Source organism: Heterodontus francisci, chromosome 40 (genome assembly GCF_036365525.1).
Source record: "Heterodontus francisci isolate sHetFra1 chromosome 40, sHetFra1.hap1, whole genome shotgun sequence".
In the NCBI taxonomy this organism is placed as follows: Eukaryota; Metazoa; Chordata; class Chondrichthyes; order Heterodontiformes; family Heterodontidae; genus Heterodontus; species Heterodontus francisci.
The window spans coordinates 17,308,691-17,321,710 of record NC_090410.1 but is presented as its reverse complement, the minus strand read 5'-3'; the positions used below and the strand labels follow the sequence as shown (position 1 = coordinate 17,321,710).

Below are 13,020 nucleotides of genomic sequence, written 5' to 3'. Positions count from 1 at the left end.
CACGCCTGCAGTAAAGGTCTACATCTCAAGAAACAGCAACTCTGCTTGTTGAGCTGGAGTTCGAAGTGCAAACATTGCAGAGCATCAGGGAGGGGGAGAGTTACCTGGACACCTTGATCTGAGTGAGGACCAATAATTCTCACCAGCTGACCATGAGCCAATAATTCTCACTGAGTGAGAGAGGACTAACAATTCTCACTGCTGAGTACCAGGAATACTGACGATCTTGCGGTTTGACCGTTATTGTCTTGATTTCACAGGGACAGGAGAACCACCCTAGCTGATATTGTGGAGCAACTTCAGGAGAAGGAAGCCCAGGTGAGTGAGATTGGGCTGCTAGTTGCAGAGATGGTGGTGGTAGTAGCTGTTTAAATTAGCTGCGCAGTGTTGCTGCCCCTTTATGGTGCTGCTCAGTCTTTGGGTAGAGTTTAAGGCAGACTGAGCCAAGGTGGGTCTGTGCTTGTTTTGTCCCCCAGTTCATTTTCTATTACATGCCCCACTTTCACAGGCCAATATTAGTTCAAAAGCAAGATGCAGAACTAAAGTATTAATGATTTGCGACTGGAATTATTGACGAGAGGAAGCACTAGTGACAGGGTACCCATTGGAACAGCTTCTACAAAGAACCCCAGTGACTTTGACATCACCTCGCCGGGTGTCCGAGACTGGCTTAAAGGGATCAAGGAATAAATTCCCATGGACGTACACTGTGACTTGAGCACTGGGTACGGAATCTACAAAATGATGACAGTCATCATCTGGGACTGAGTAATACAGAGGCTGTCTTCTTGATTTAGAAACAAAGGCAGGTAAGAAGAGCTTGTATAATAAAAACAAGAAATGCTGGAAATACTCAGCAGGTCGGGCAGCATCTGTGGCGAGAGAAGCAGAGTTAACATTTCAGGTGAGTGACCCTTCAACAGAACTGGCAAAGGTCAGAAATGTAATAGGTTTTAAGCAAATAAAGCAGGGGTGGGGCAAGAGATAACAAAAGTAAAGGTGTTGATAGGACAGGGTCACAAAGAATAACTGACCAGAAGGTCATTGAGCAAAGGCAAACGGTATGTTAATGGTGTTGTGAAAGACAAAGCATTAATGCTGAGAGGGTGTTAATGGACAGAAAAATGAATAGCTCTGGCCCAAAGCACAAACATGAAAAAAACATTGGGCAGGCACATGGTAAGAAAAATGAATGATGAAATAAACTAAAATAAAATAAAAATAAAAAATAAAAAAATAACTGAAAATAAAAAGGGTGGTTGCTGTCATGCTATGAAATTATTGAACTCAATGTTCAGTCCGGCAGGCTGTAGTGTGCCTAACCGGTAAATGAGATGCTGTTCCTCGAGCTTGCGTTGATGTTCACTGGAACACTGCAGCAATCCCAGGACAGATATGTGGGCATAAGAGCAGGGGGGTGTGTTGAAATGACAAGCGACCAGAAGCTCGAGGTCCTGCCTACGGACTGAGTGGAGGTGTTCCGTAAAGTGGTCACCCAATCTACGTTTGGTCTCCCCAGTGTAGAGGAGACCACATTGTGAGCAGCGAATACAGTATACTAAATGGAAAGAAGTACAAATAAATCGCTGCTTCACCTGAAAGGAGTGTTTGGGGCCTTGGATAGTGAGGAGAGAGGACGTAAAAGTGCAGTTATTACATCTCCTCCGATTGCATGGGGAGGTTCCATGGGAAGGGGACGAGGTGTTTGGGGTAATGGAGGAGTAGACCAGGGTGTCACGGAGTGAACGATCCCTTCGGAATGCTGACAGGGGGAGGAAAGATTCGTTTGGTAGTGGCATCACGCTGGAGGTGGCAGAAATGGCGGAGGATGAGCCTTTGGATGTGTAGGCAGGTGGGGTGGAAAGTGAGGACAAGGGGAACCCTGTCGTGGTTCTGGGAGGGAGGGGAAGGGGTGAGGGTAGAGGTGTGGGAAATGGGCCAGATACGGTTGAGGGTCCTGTCAACCACAGTGGGGGGAAATCCTTGGTTGAGGAAGGAAGACATAGCAGAAGCGCTGTCGTGGAAGGTTGCATCATCAGATCAAATGCGTCAGAGACAGCAGAGTTTCGGATGACCTCAAGTTTATGTAGGGAGGAAAATGGGGGGGGGGGGGGGGAGGGGCGGTGCGGTGGGTGAGCAGAAGAGCATTGGAATGATCGAAACTAGGGTTATCAAAGACATAGAAGAGAGCTTCAACAGCAGATGAGCTGAAGCAGGGACTGAGTCGGACAGTGTTACGGAGGTGAAAGTAGACAATGGAACAGATATGATATAGTATACCCTATGATATAGTGTAATCTATAACATAATATAATCTATGATATAGTGTAATCTATGTTAGAGGGATTGGTGCTGGGAGATGTACTGAGTGAAGTGTCCCGAGGATCGGTGCTGGGGTGATGTACTGACTCAGTTTGTGAGGGCCACACTCTTAGCTAGTTGCCCGTTTCTCTGATTTAAGTTTCCATTCAAGAACACCTTTTCAAATAGCTGAATCATCCTTGGAGGACAGAGATAAGGGGCCAGATTCTGTTGTCGAAATAACTGCGAGGCTCATGGTGTCAACATAATTTATGTGCTAATGCTTCAGAGCAGATGTCAGATGTGTAATTAACCGTGAATATTCGAAAGTTGCTGTCCAAGATGCACTCACTGTTCCACCCCCATTAGCTTCATGAAAATGGCATCTCGCTATCTGCCTCACCAGTGACTTGCATTGAACGCCGTGAAGTTTCTGTATTGATGTAATAGACACGGACTAAATTCGCATAGATATTTAGGGCTAGTAATTAGTAGCATGATAACTGTTAGTTACGGTCAGTCAACCCCTCTAGCATTGAAAATTAACTAACACAAGCATGGAGTCTCATTCCTTCAGCATTTGAAATTTTCTTTTTTTGTACATTTTTCTTACTGTTCCTTTGTCTTTTTTTCTCTATCCAATTTTTCTTTTCGTCTCTTTACTCCTCTTTCTGCACCTGATTTGACTCCAATTCACCCTCCTTCTACTTCACTGTGCTGTTTGTTTCTCAATCCATTTATCTCATTGGTTAAGGAGAGACACTGTTTTTCCAGTTGTCCACTGAAGTTCTAGATTCCCCGTTGCCCTTGCCACACTATTATCAGCTCCCACTTACAGCAAGTTATGGGGGTGGGGGGGGTGTAGGAAAAAGTCTAACTAATGGCAGATGCCATGAAATGCCTTGGTCCAGCACAGCCTGGCCCAATCAAGTGGCTTTGGTGCTCTTGACATATTGTGAGTGGTGAAAACTGAGCCAATCTCTTTCTCCACAGGGACGGGACTCATCTCTGTCTGTTGGGCTACCAAATGGAATTGAGAAACTACCAGAGAGAACCCCACGACCAGACAGACCAAGAGCGAGGGACAGACCTAAGCCCAGGAGGAGACCTCGACCGAAGGATCCAAACCAGCCAGTTGGAGAAGCTCGTCGGTCCCGCTCCGCACCATCTCCCCAGAACAGCGCTGCAGTACCAGCGCCGATAACACACACTGCAGAGCAGGAGGGGATCCTAGCTCGTAAACATGAACTGGAGGCTCCCAATAAAAAATCATCCAGCAGGTATTGTCAGTGTTGCACAGTCTGAACTCAAGATTACTGTCTGTGTCGCACAGTCTGAACTCGAGATTACTGTCTGTGTCACACAGTCTGAACTCCAGATTAATGTCAGTTTTGCACAGTCTGAACTCTAGATTAATGTCTGTGTCACACAGTCTGAACTCGAGATTACTGTCTGTGTCGCACAGTCTGAACTCCAGATTAATGTCAGTTTTGCACAGTCTGAACTCTAGATTAATGTCTGTGTCACACAGTCTGAACTCGAGATTACTGTCTGTGTTGCACAGTCTGAACTCCTGGTTATTGTCTGTGACAACTAGACACACAGAAGTTGGGTGAAACTGTCACTTCTGGGAATAGTTACTCAATATTGGTAATGCTGTAGTAAGGGGATTCCAAATAATGGCCAAAGTTCCGAGACCTGCCACTTGACCCCATAAAAGCTTAAGAAACTCCATCTGATTCCTAGTTATCATAGAATCATAGAGTAATACAGCACAGAAGGAGGCCATTTGGCCAATCATGCCTGTGCTGGCTCCTTGAAAGAGCTATCCAGTTAGTACCACTCCCCTGCTCCTTCCCCATAGCCTTGCAAATTTGTACCCTTCAAGTATTTATTCAGTTCCAGTTTGAAAAGTATTATTGAATCAGATTCCACCAGCCTTTCAGGCCGTGCATTCCAGATCACAACAAGTGTGTAAAAAAAATGTTTCCTCACGTCGCCTCTGGTTCTTTTGCCAATCACCCTAAATCTGCGCGATGTGGTTACCAACCCTTCTGCTGCTGGAAACAGTTTCTCCTTATTTGCTCTATTAAAACCCTGAAAGATTTTGAACACCTCAGCCAAATCTCCTTCTTTTTGGGCACTCCATGACCCACAGAGGGGGCCCCTCTGGCAGCAATGGCTGCCCCCGCGGTAATGGTGCTGCCTGCCCTTCATGGCCAGCATTTATTGCCCATCCATAATTGCCCTTGAGAAGATGGTGGTGAGTCGCCTTCTGGAAATGCTGAAGTCTGGGTGGCCTAGGTACATCCACAGTGCTGTTAGGGAGGGAGGTCCAGGGTTTTTGACTCAGTGACAGTGAAGGTGCGGTGATATAATTTCCAAGTCAGGATGAAGAACCTGCGGGTGGTGGTGTTCCCATGCACCTGCTGCCCTTGTCTTCTAAGTGGTAGAGGTTGTGGGTTTGGAAGGTGCTGTCGAAGCAGGCATGGCAAATTGCTGCCATGCATCGTGTAGGTAGTACACAATGCTGACATGATGCTCTGATGGAGGAGGGAGTGACTATTTCGGGTGGTGGATGGGGTGCCAATCAAGCAGGCTGCTTTGTCCTGGATGGTGTCGAGCTTCTTGAGTGTTGTTGGAGCTGCACCCATCCAGTTGAGTGGACAGTACCCCATCACACTCCTGGCTTGTGCCTTGTGGATGGTGGACAAGCTTTGGGGAGTCAGGAAGTTAATTACTCACTGCAGAATTCCCAACCTCTGACCTGCTTTTGCAGCCACAGTATTTATATGGCTGGTCCAGTTAGGTTTCTGGTCAATGGTGACCCCCAGGATGTTGATGGTGGGGGATTCAGCAATGTTAATGCCGTTGAATGTCAAGGGAAGATGGTTAGACTCTCTTTTATTGGAGATGATCATTGCCTGTTGTTTCACAGGCTGTAATATACTCCCAGTACAGTAACCTCCTGCTGTTTGACTGGTTGTAATATACTTCCAGTACAGTAACCTCCTGCTGTTTGACTGGTTGTAATATACTTCCAGTACAGTAACCTCCTGTTGTTTGACTGGTTGTAATATACTCCCAGTACAGTAACCTCCTGCTGTTTGACTGGTTGTAATATGCTTCCAGTACAGTAACCTCCTGTTGTTTGACTGGTTGTAATATACTCCCAGTACAGTAACCTCCTGCTGTTTGACTGGTTGTAATATACTCCCAGTACAGTAACCTCCTGCTGTTTGACTGGTTGTAATATACTTCCAGTACAGTAACCTCCTGCTGTTTGACTGGTTGTAATATACTTCCAGTACAGTAACCTCCTGTTGTTTGACTGGTTGTAATATACTCCCAGTACAGTAACCTCCTGCTGTTTGACTGGTTGTAATATACTTCCAGTACAGTAACCTCCTGCTGTTTGACTGGTTGTAATATACTTCCAGTACAGTAACCTCCTGCTGTTTGACTGGTTGTAATATGCTTCCAGTACAGTAACCTCCTGTTGTTTGACTGGTTGTAATATACTCCCAGTACAGTAACCTCCTGCTGTTTGACTGGTTGTAATATGCTTCCAGTACAGTAACCTCCTGTTGTTTGACTGGTTGTAATATACTCCCAGTACAGTAACCTCCTGCTGTTTGACTGGTTGTAATATGCTTCCAGTACAGTAACCTCCTGCTGTTTGACTGGTTGTAATATACTTCCAGTACAGTAACCTCCTGTTGTTTGACTGGTTGTAATATACTCCCAGTACAGTAACCTCCTGCTGTTTGACTGGTTGTAATATACTTCCAGTACAGTAACCTCCTGCTGTTTGACTGGTTGTAATATACTTCCAGTACAGTAACCTCCTGCTGTTTGACTGGTTGTAATATGCTTCCAGTACAGTAACCTCCTGTTGTTTGACTGGTTGTAATATACTCCCAGTACAGTAACCTCCTGCTGTTTGACTGGTTGTAATATGCTTCCAGTACAGTAACCTCCTGTTGTTTGACTGGTTGTAATATACTCCCAGTACAGTAACCTCCTGCTGTTTGACTGGTTGTAATATGCTTCCAGTACAGTAACCTCCTGCTGTTTGACTGGTTGTAATATACTTCCAGTACAGTAACCTCCTGCTGTTTCTGTCTTGGCCCCACACCCATGTTCTGCCCATATAATGGAATCTTTTATTAAAACTGTCATCCCTACCCCCAATGTTTCCAGTCTACTGTCCTGAACATTTTGTAACCAATATTGTGCTTGCAGCCCTTGCCTAGGCCTGCCCTAATCTCTCTCTTAGTCTCAGTCAGTGTTATATCTTTACCATCATACCAATTCATAACTGGTTTTCTCACAATACTGTGCAGCTACATACATGAAGTGCAAATCTCTCTATACTTGTCAAATTTGTTCATTTTAATCCCTCCTCCTAATGACTTATTATCATTTTCTCTCTCTAATCTTTCTAACTCTTCTTGGCCCTTTCCTTTCTCTTTTTGCTTTCTTCTGTCCTCTTTCATTTCAGTTTAGAGCTTGTCTGTGTCAGGATGTGCTTGTACGTTTGGGGCATGTATGTTTGTTTGTATATATGTATGTTAGCGTGTTGTTATGGCCAAGGTGAGGAGGGGGGGGGGGGGTCACAGGCTTCCCTCTTGTCCTTCCTCTTATTTGACCACAACAGGGTTTATCCTTTTAAACAGTGGTTGTGCTTACCTTTACCCCCACCAGATCATTACCCAGGAGCAGGTCGACCCCATCCACAGGTAGACTAGGGACAATCCCCACGGTCACCAGTCCTGAAACTAGGTTGCACTCCAAGTGCCCCGGTGTAAAGGTATGGGCATACACTGCCCTCTGATACCATTCACGAACTGTAGCATTCACTGCACTCTCTGGGGTAAAGGTCAGGTCTTTTCCCAGCAGAAGGGATTTGATGGCCCCTGTATCCCTGCGTATAACTATGGGCTTGCTTGCCCCACTCAAGGGGTATGGGGTCACTTTTCCTTGGGATACAAAATCCTGGTAACCTTCAGGGATTTTGTTAAATTTACCCGCACTCAGAGTGGGAGATTTATTGGGTCTTACTGCCACAGTTAAAGCCACAGCCTACTCTTCTGTGCTTTCTATCAGGGCCCCTTCTCCTGCACTGGTTGGGTGTGCCCTGATTAATCCTACAAGTTTTCCCCGTAATTTCGAGTGGTCAACTTGAAGGTGCCCTGCCTTGTTACAGTGGAAACACACAGATCTTCAGGTGTCACTCCTGCTCTTAGTACCGTCTTTTTTGGCTTAAGGAGGGCCCCCTGTCTGTCCAGATTTCTGTTCTCACCCTCCCACCTTTTATCCTTTTTGAGTTTGTGGGGGTGATTCAGGAAGGGTTTCCCTTGGGGTAAGGGCTTGTGTACAGGGGTAAATTCATCAGCCAGAATTGTGGCCTGCCTGGCTCTTTGAACCTTTTGTTCCTCTATGTGAGTTTTAATAGAAAGGGGAAATGAGTTTTAAACTCCCCAAGAAGGATCACCCCTCTGAGGTTTTCATATCTGGGCTGTATCTTAAGTGCCCTTATCCGCTGGTCAAAAGCAAGCTACTTAACTCTTTCAAACTCAAGGTAGGTTTGGTCAGGCTGCTTTTGGAGGGCTGGGAATTTCTGGCAGTACACTTCCGGTACTCTGTGCCCAGGTTAGTGTTTTTAGTCATCTCATAATCTGATGAATTTTCTTCTGGCAATAGTGAATAAACCTCGTGGGCTTTTCCTGTTAGCTTGCTTTGTAACAACTGAGTCTAGCTCTCTGCTGGCCATTTCAGCTGTCTTGCAAGCTTTTCAAAAGTGATTTAAAATGCTTCCACATTCCCTTCATTGAACTTTGGAATCAACTAGGAGAACTTCAAGGGCTGAGCAAACGGTCCTGAGCTAGGGGTAGCTTCCTCACTAGCCATGCCTTCACTGGGTGTATTGGGTCTCCCCCTAGTTAATTCAAGCTGCCTTAGTTCTCTTTCCTTCTTCTCCTTCTAGAAGGCTCTCTCTTTTTCCCTTTCTTCCCTTTCTTTTTCCCTTTCTTGACACTTTCTCTGCTCTTTCTCTCTCTGGAATTCTAATTGTAGTCTCCTCTGTTCTAATTGTGTTTGGTTGACCACAAGTCTTAGGATTTCGGATTTCTTAGCTTTTTAATGGAAAGTAATCCCAAACTGCCTAGATACATTCCTCAACTTTTCAATACGTAGGGCCTTTAACCTATCCCAAGTTACTTCACCCTAGTTTAGGAGGGTACTGGCCTTGAATGTGGACATGTTGGTACTCTAGCAGTGGAAAACTGCAAAAAAACCTGTACTGAAGTTTTAAAATTTTTTACTAGGGGTCAGTTTGGTTTCCCACTCCCTGTTTGTTGTTGGCTTACGATCACGGACAAGAGTCCCCAAATTTCTGTTCCAACCAAGGTGAGTGGGGGCGGGGGGTGGGGGGGGGGGGCGTCACAGTCGCCCCTCTTGCCCTTCCTCTTATTTGACCACAACAGGGTTTATTCCTTTTAAACAGTGGTTGTGCTTACCACCTCAGTGAGTTTACCTTTAATGTGATCATGAAAGATCCACTGGCAGGACCGTATCACAAAGTCCTGGAAACAGACAACATCACCAGCATCGAGACCATCCTCCTGCAAAGCCAACTGCATTGGGCGGGTCATGTGGCCCGGATGGGCGACAGTTGCCTGCCCAAGATTGTGTTGTATGGAGAGCTGACCACAGGTAAAAGGAACAGAGGGGCCCCATGCAGACGTTTCAAGGACTTCCTGAAGAAGTCCCTTTCTGTGTGCTACATTGATCATCGGCAGTGGAAAGCGCAGGCCATCGATCATGATGCCTGGAGATACTACATCATGAGGGCTACAGACTGAAGAACCAGCATGAAAGGGAAAAGGAGGAGGATAGATCCAGTTGCCCCCAGCAGCGACTACACCTTCACTTGCACCCCCTGTGGGAGAATCTGGTCGTGACAGATAAGCCTGACTAGCCACCAGCGGGCCTGCAACCGATGAGTACAACCTTCCCAAAATCGTCATCCACGAAGAAATGCCCAGAGAGAGAGATCGTAAAAGAACCAGTCGGTTCTTGAGGTTTTCTTGAGTTTAAACAAGAAAGAGGTAAGTTTATTATACTTAACCATCTAAACCCGATTTAAAAATAATAAAAAATATGCTGCACATTCACACGAGAATCACACACACACACACAGATTACAACGTGGAAAGTAGGCTTTTTGGTTGGATTAAAGTCCAGAATAAATAAAAGTTAAATACCCAATCTGAGGTTGGATGATTCGGTGGCCTTCCGGCTGGAGTTATATTCTTGAAGTTTTTGACTGGTCAAAGTGCACTTTGTGACTGGCCCACCTTACTCAGGGTTTTCTTGGAGGCAGTCTTGTAGGTGGCTCTCTTCCCCTGATCTCTGTAGCAATCTATAGGCTTGCAGGGTCCACTGTCACAGACCGTTTTCAAACTTGATGATTTCTAGAAAGAGAGAGAAAGGGCGGCACACAGCCTTCTCTGCTGCTGCACACTCAGTTACTGTTTGTCTCTTGTCTGTGTAACAAAACTCCCAGTTTTTTCAGAGATGGGCAGATGGTCACATGACTGCCTCAGGCTATTCTCTGGAAGCTTCTGATGTGGTACAAGGTTCAGAATTTGGGCGGCACAGTGGCGCAGTGGTTAGCACTGCAGCCTGACAGCTCCAGCGACCCGGGTTCAGTTCTGGGTACTGCCTGTGCGGAGTTTGCAAGTTCTCCCTGTGACCGCGTGGGTTTCCGCCCGGTGCTCCAGTTTCCTCCCACAGCCAAAGACTTGCAGGTTGATAGGTAAATTGGCCATTGTAAATTGCCCCTAGTGTAGGTAGGTGGTAGGGGAATTGAGGGGATGTGGTAGGAATATGGGATTAATGTAGGATTAGTATAAATGGGTGGTTAATGGTCGGCACAGACTCGGTGGGCCAAAGGGCCTGTTTCAGTGCTGTATCTCTAAGTATAAATATTATTGGCTCCACAGGCTCCAGGATGCCAAACTTTATACTTGGACTGGTTTGCTCTCTAAAAGTCAATGTGTCAGGATTGCTCTGACTGCTGTGTTAATGAAGCAATCATAGGTAATTCAATTACTTAAAGCAAGTAAAACCATTGTTCTGGGTCCATGGCTTCTCAGACATCTGGCTGCAGTTGGGCCTTGGAATCTGCAAAGGTGTTTGAAATGCAAATTGCAGAGGCCATCTTGGCTGCCAGTTTTTTTTTAAAGTTAACTGTAGGATTTCGCCTTTAAAAGTCCATTGTAAGTTTCCAGCCCATGAATTAATATTTCTCATTTGGTAAATCATGTTTTCTTGACACTGTATGTATGTTTGTGTTCCTCTGTGTTTGGGTGCATGAATATATACATCTTATTTGACAATGGCTTTCTAATACAATTTTAAAAAATGAGTGAGCAAACGTCTTATGGGTTGATTTTTCTCTGAGATGCCCTGACTGTGCTGTGTCTCAGTGTCATCCTCTGCAGGCAATTTTAATAACTGTTCCTTCTGTTGCCACTCAGGTCCTGGGTTAATGTATACTGCGTGGTTAGTAAAGGAGATCTGGGGTTTTATAAAGATGCCAAGAGCCATAAAGCAGGAGCAACTTATAACGGAGAGCCACTCATCACCCTGAGCGACTCCACCTGTGAAATCGCCAGCAATTATAAAAAGAAGAAGTTTGTATTTAAAATCCGGTGAGTGGGTCAAAACAGATGTAGCCGAGTTTGATAGGTTTCAGATTAAAGTTTTGTTTGCAACAGGTTTACCTGTCTACGTCTTGTGTTAAAAGAAACCTGACCGGGAGTAAGGATTCATTCAGCAGCTTTTCAGTTCAACATGGCTGCTGTAACTTGCATTCGGGAGGTTAGCCCAGCTGCTCATTCTCCATCCTCACCAGTGCACATTCATTTCTATTTGCACATTGAAAATTTTGGAATTTAATAATTGATGCATTGATGATGGAAGTTGACCAATGCTGCAAAGCAACTTCAAAACAAGGTTCAGCCAAACACATATCTTACATCGCAACTACAAATATTCCCCACCCGTTAACTGCAATGACCAAAATAATCAGTGCTTGGAATCAACATTGAATTAGTGCAGCTAGCAGGAGAGAATGCTGAGCATTTCAAGAAATAGTTTTATTCCATATTTGATCTGAGCCATTTCTTGTTCTTTTTAACACTTTTCTTTTTCATTGTGACAGGATGAGTGACGGCAGTGAGTACCTGTTCCAGGCCAAGGACGAGGTGAGCTTTGCACTGTCAATGTCAGGGCTGGGGTCAAGGCAGCAACAGAATGGAGCAATAAAATACTGTGAAAAAACATCAGAACAGATGAATGGGGTGCCCCAGGGATCAGTGTGGGGGAGGTGTACTGAGTGGAGTGTCTCAGGGATTGACGCTGGGAGGTGTACTGAGTGGAGTGTCCCAGGGGACTGGTGCTAGGGGTGTTATACTGAGTGGAGTGTTGATCCCAGCTGGACTGCATTTAGCCTCAACGCCTCCAATTATTATCCAATGGTGTGTGGACACTGCGTGGCGTCAGCTTGGCGGAAATGCCCCAATTATCATATAGGTTGCTTAGAGTGACAGCAGAGTCTCACACGTGTACGATGGTCACTGCAAAAAAACCACAGGTGCAGGGAAGAAGCACCGGTGGAAAAAGTGGAGGCCATAATTGAGTCACTGACAGTACAGAGATGGAAATATCCAGTGGTAGTTCTGGAGACATTGGGCAACCACATTGGGCTATCTCTGGACAATTAAGTAGTCGACATAACATATAAATTGCATGACAAACCTGTTATTTTTAGATGATGGTTTAATAAAATATATTAGATGTGTTTCAATGATTGCAATTGTCGCCTCGTCAATGTTCTCCATTTTAGGAGGAGATGAACAATTGGATCAAGACTGTTTCCACGGCCATCACAGAGCATGCACAAATTGCTCAGCAAACTGGCCAGATCCCCCTTACTACCTCCTCGACTGATGAAGGAAATCCTAAACGGGACAGTGAGCGAAGGTTCAGTCTCTTTGGGAAGAAGAAATGAGGACAAAAGATGCCATTGTCTTTCTGTTGTGCAGATTGGATCCTTGCAATCGGATACTTGGACGGATTCTCACTTGGTGATGTAGAAATTGTTTCATCTTGAACCTGAACAACTAATATTTTTAATTTTACAATTTAAACCAATGTTGGACAATTGGAGGTTTGTGATGATTTTCTATTAAAATACAGTTCAGCTTTTGTTATATGTTCATGAATCCAATTGGCTGTTGGCTGGAATTCTCTGACCTAATGGTGTGGGACCAAGATCTGTTTGGATGTTTTAAGTCCAACACATTGTCAGATTGTTGGGTTTTGGGTTGAGTTGCCTCCTATTCCCCAGTTCCAAATCTGTGTATTTGACTCCCATATGTTCAGCTTCATTCTAATTTAAGGATAAGTGTTATATGAAAAATGTCCACATGCATCAGCTCATTTTCTGTTTATTGAAGAAATGGCACTGTCATATCTTTCAGTTTTAATCTTCTTTACAAATACAAGCCCTCTGAGATAACACAATGCAATTTAACATCCATACAAAGCATCGTTGGAGATAAGTATTTAATAGGTACTGTTGTTAACTGGAATCTCTGCACAACATTGAAATGTAAAGTAACTATTTTTAAATGTGTTGTGACAGCT

The 13,020-nt window shown here is 44.9% G+C and overlaps 1 protein-coding gene across 2 annotated transcripts in view; it reads left to right on the top strand.

Annotated features, from left to right (window-relative positions):
- Nucleotides 1–12,484, top strand: part of LOC137353122 (spectrin beta chain, non-erythrocytic 1-like) — a 194,971-nt gene extending 182,487 nt beyond the window's left edge. Inside the window, exons 31-35 of one of the 2 annotated variants that reach the window (XM_068019139.1) lie at nt 261–318; nt 3,295–3,581; nt 10,848–11,021; nt 11,534–11,576; nt 12,218–12,484. In XM_068019139.1, the coding sequence (XP_067875240.1) occupies nt 261–318; nt 3,295–3,581; nt 10,848–11,021; nt 11,534–11,576; nt 12,218–12,382 (727 nt within the window). In that variant the 3' untranslated portion in view covers nt 12,383–12,484. Of the gene's footprint in view, nt 1–260; nt 319–3,294; nt 3,582–10,847; nt 11,022–11,533; nt 11,577–12,217 lie in introns of those variants that run through there. The other variant, XM_068019136.1, reaches the window with a different exon arrangement.
- The last annotated feature ends 536 nt before the right edge of the window (nt 12,485–13,020 follow it).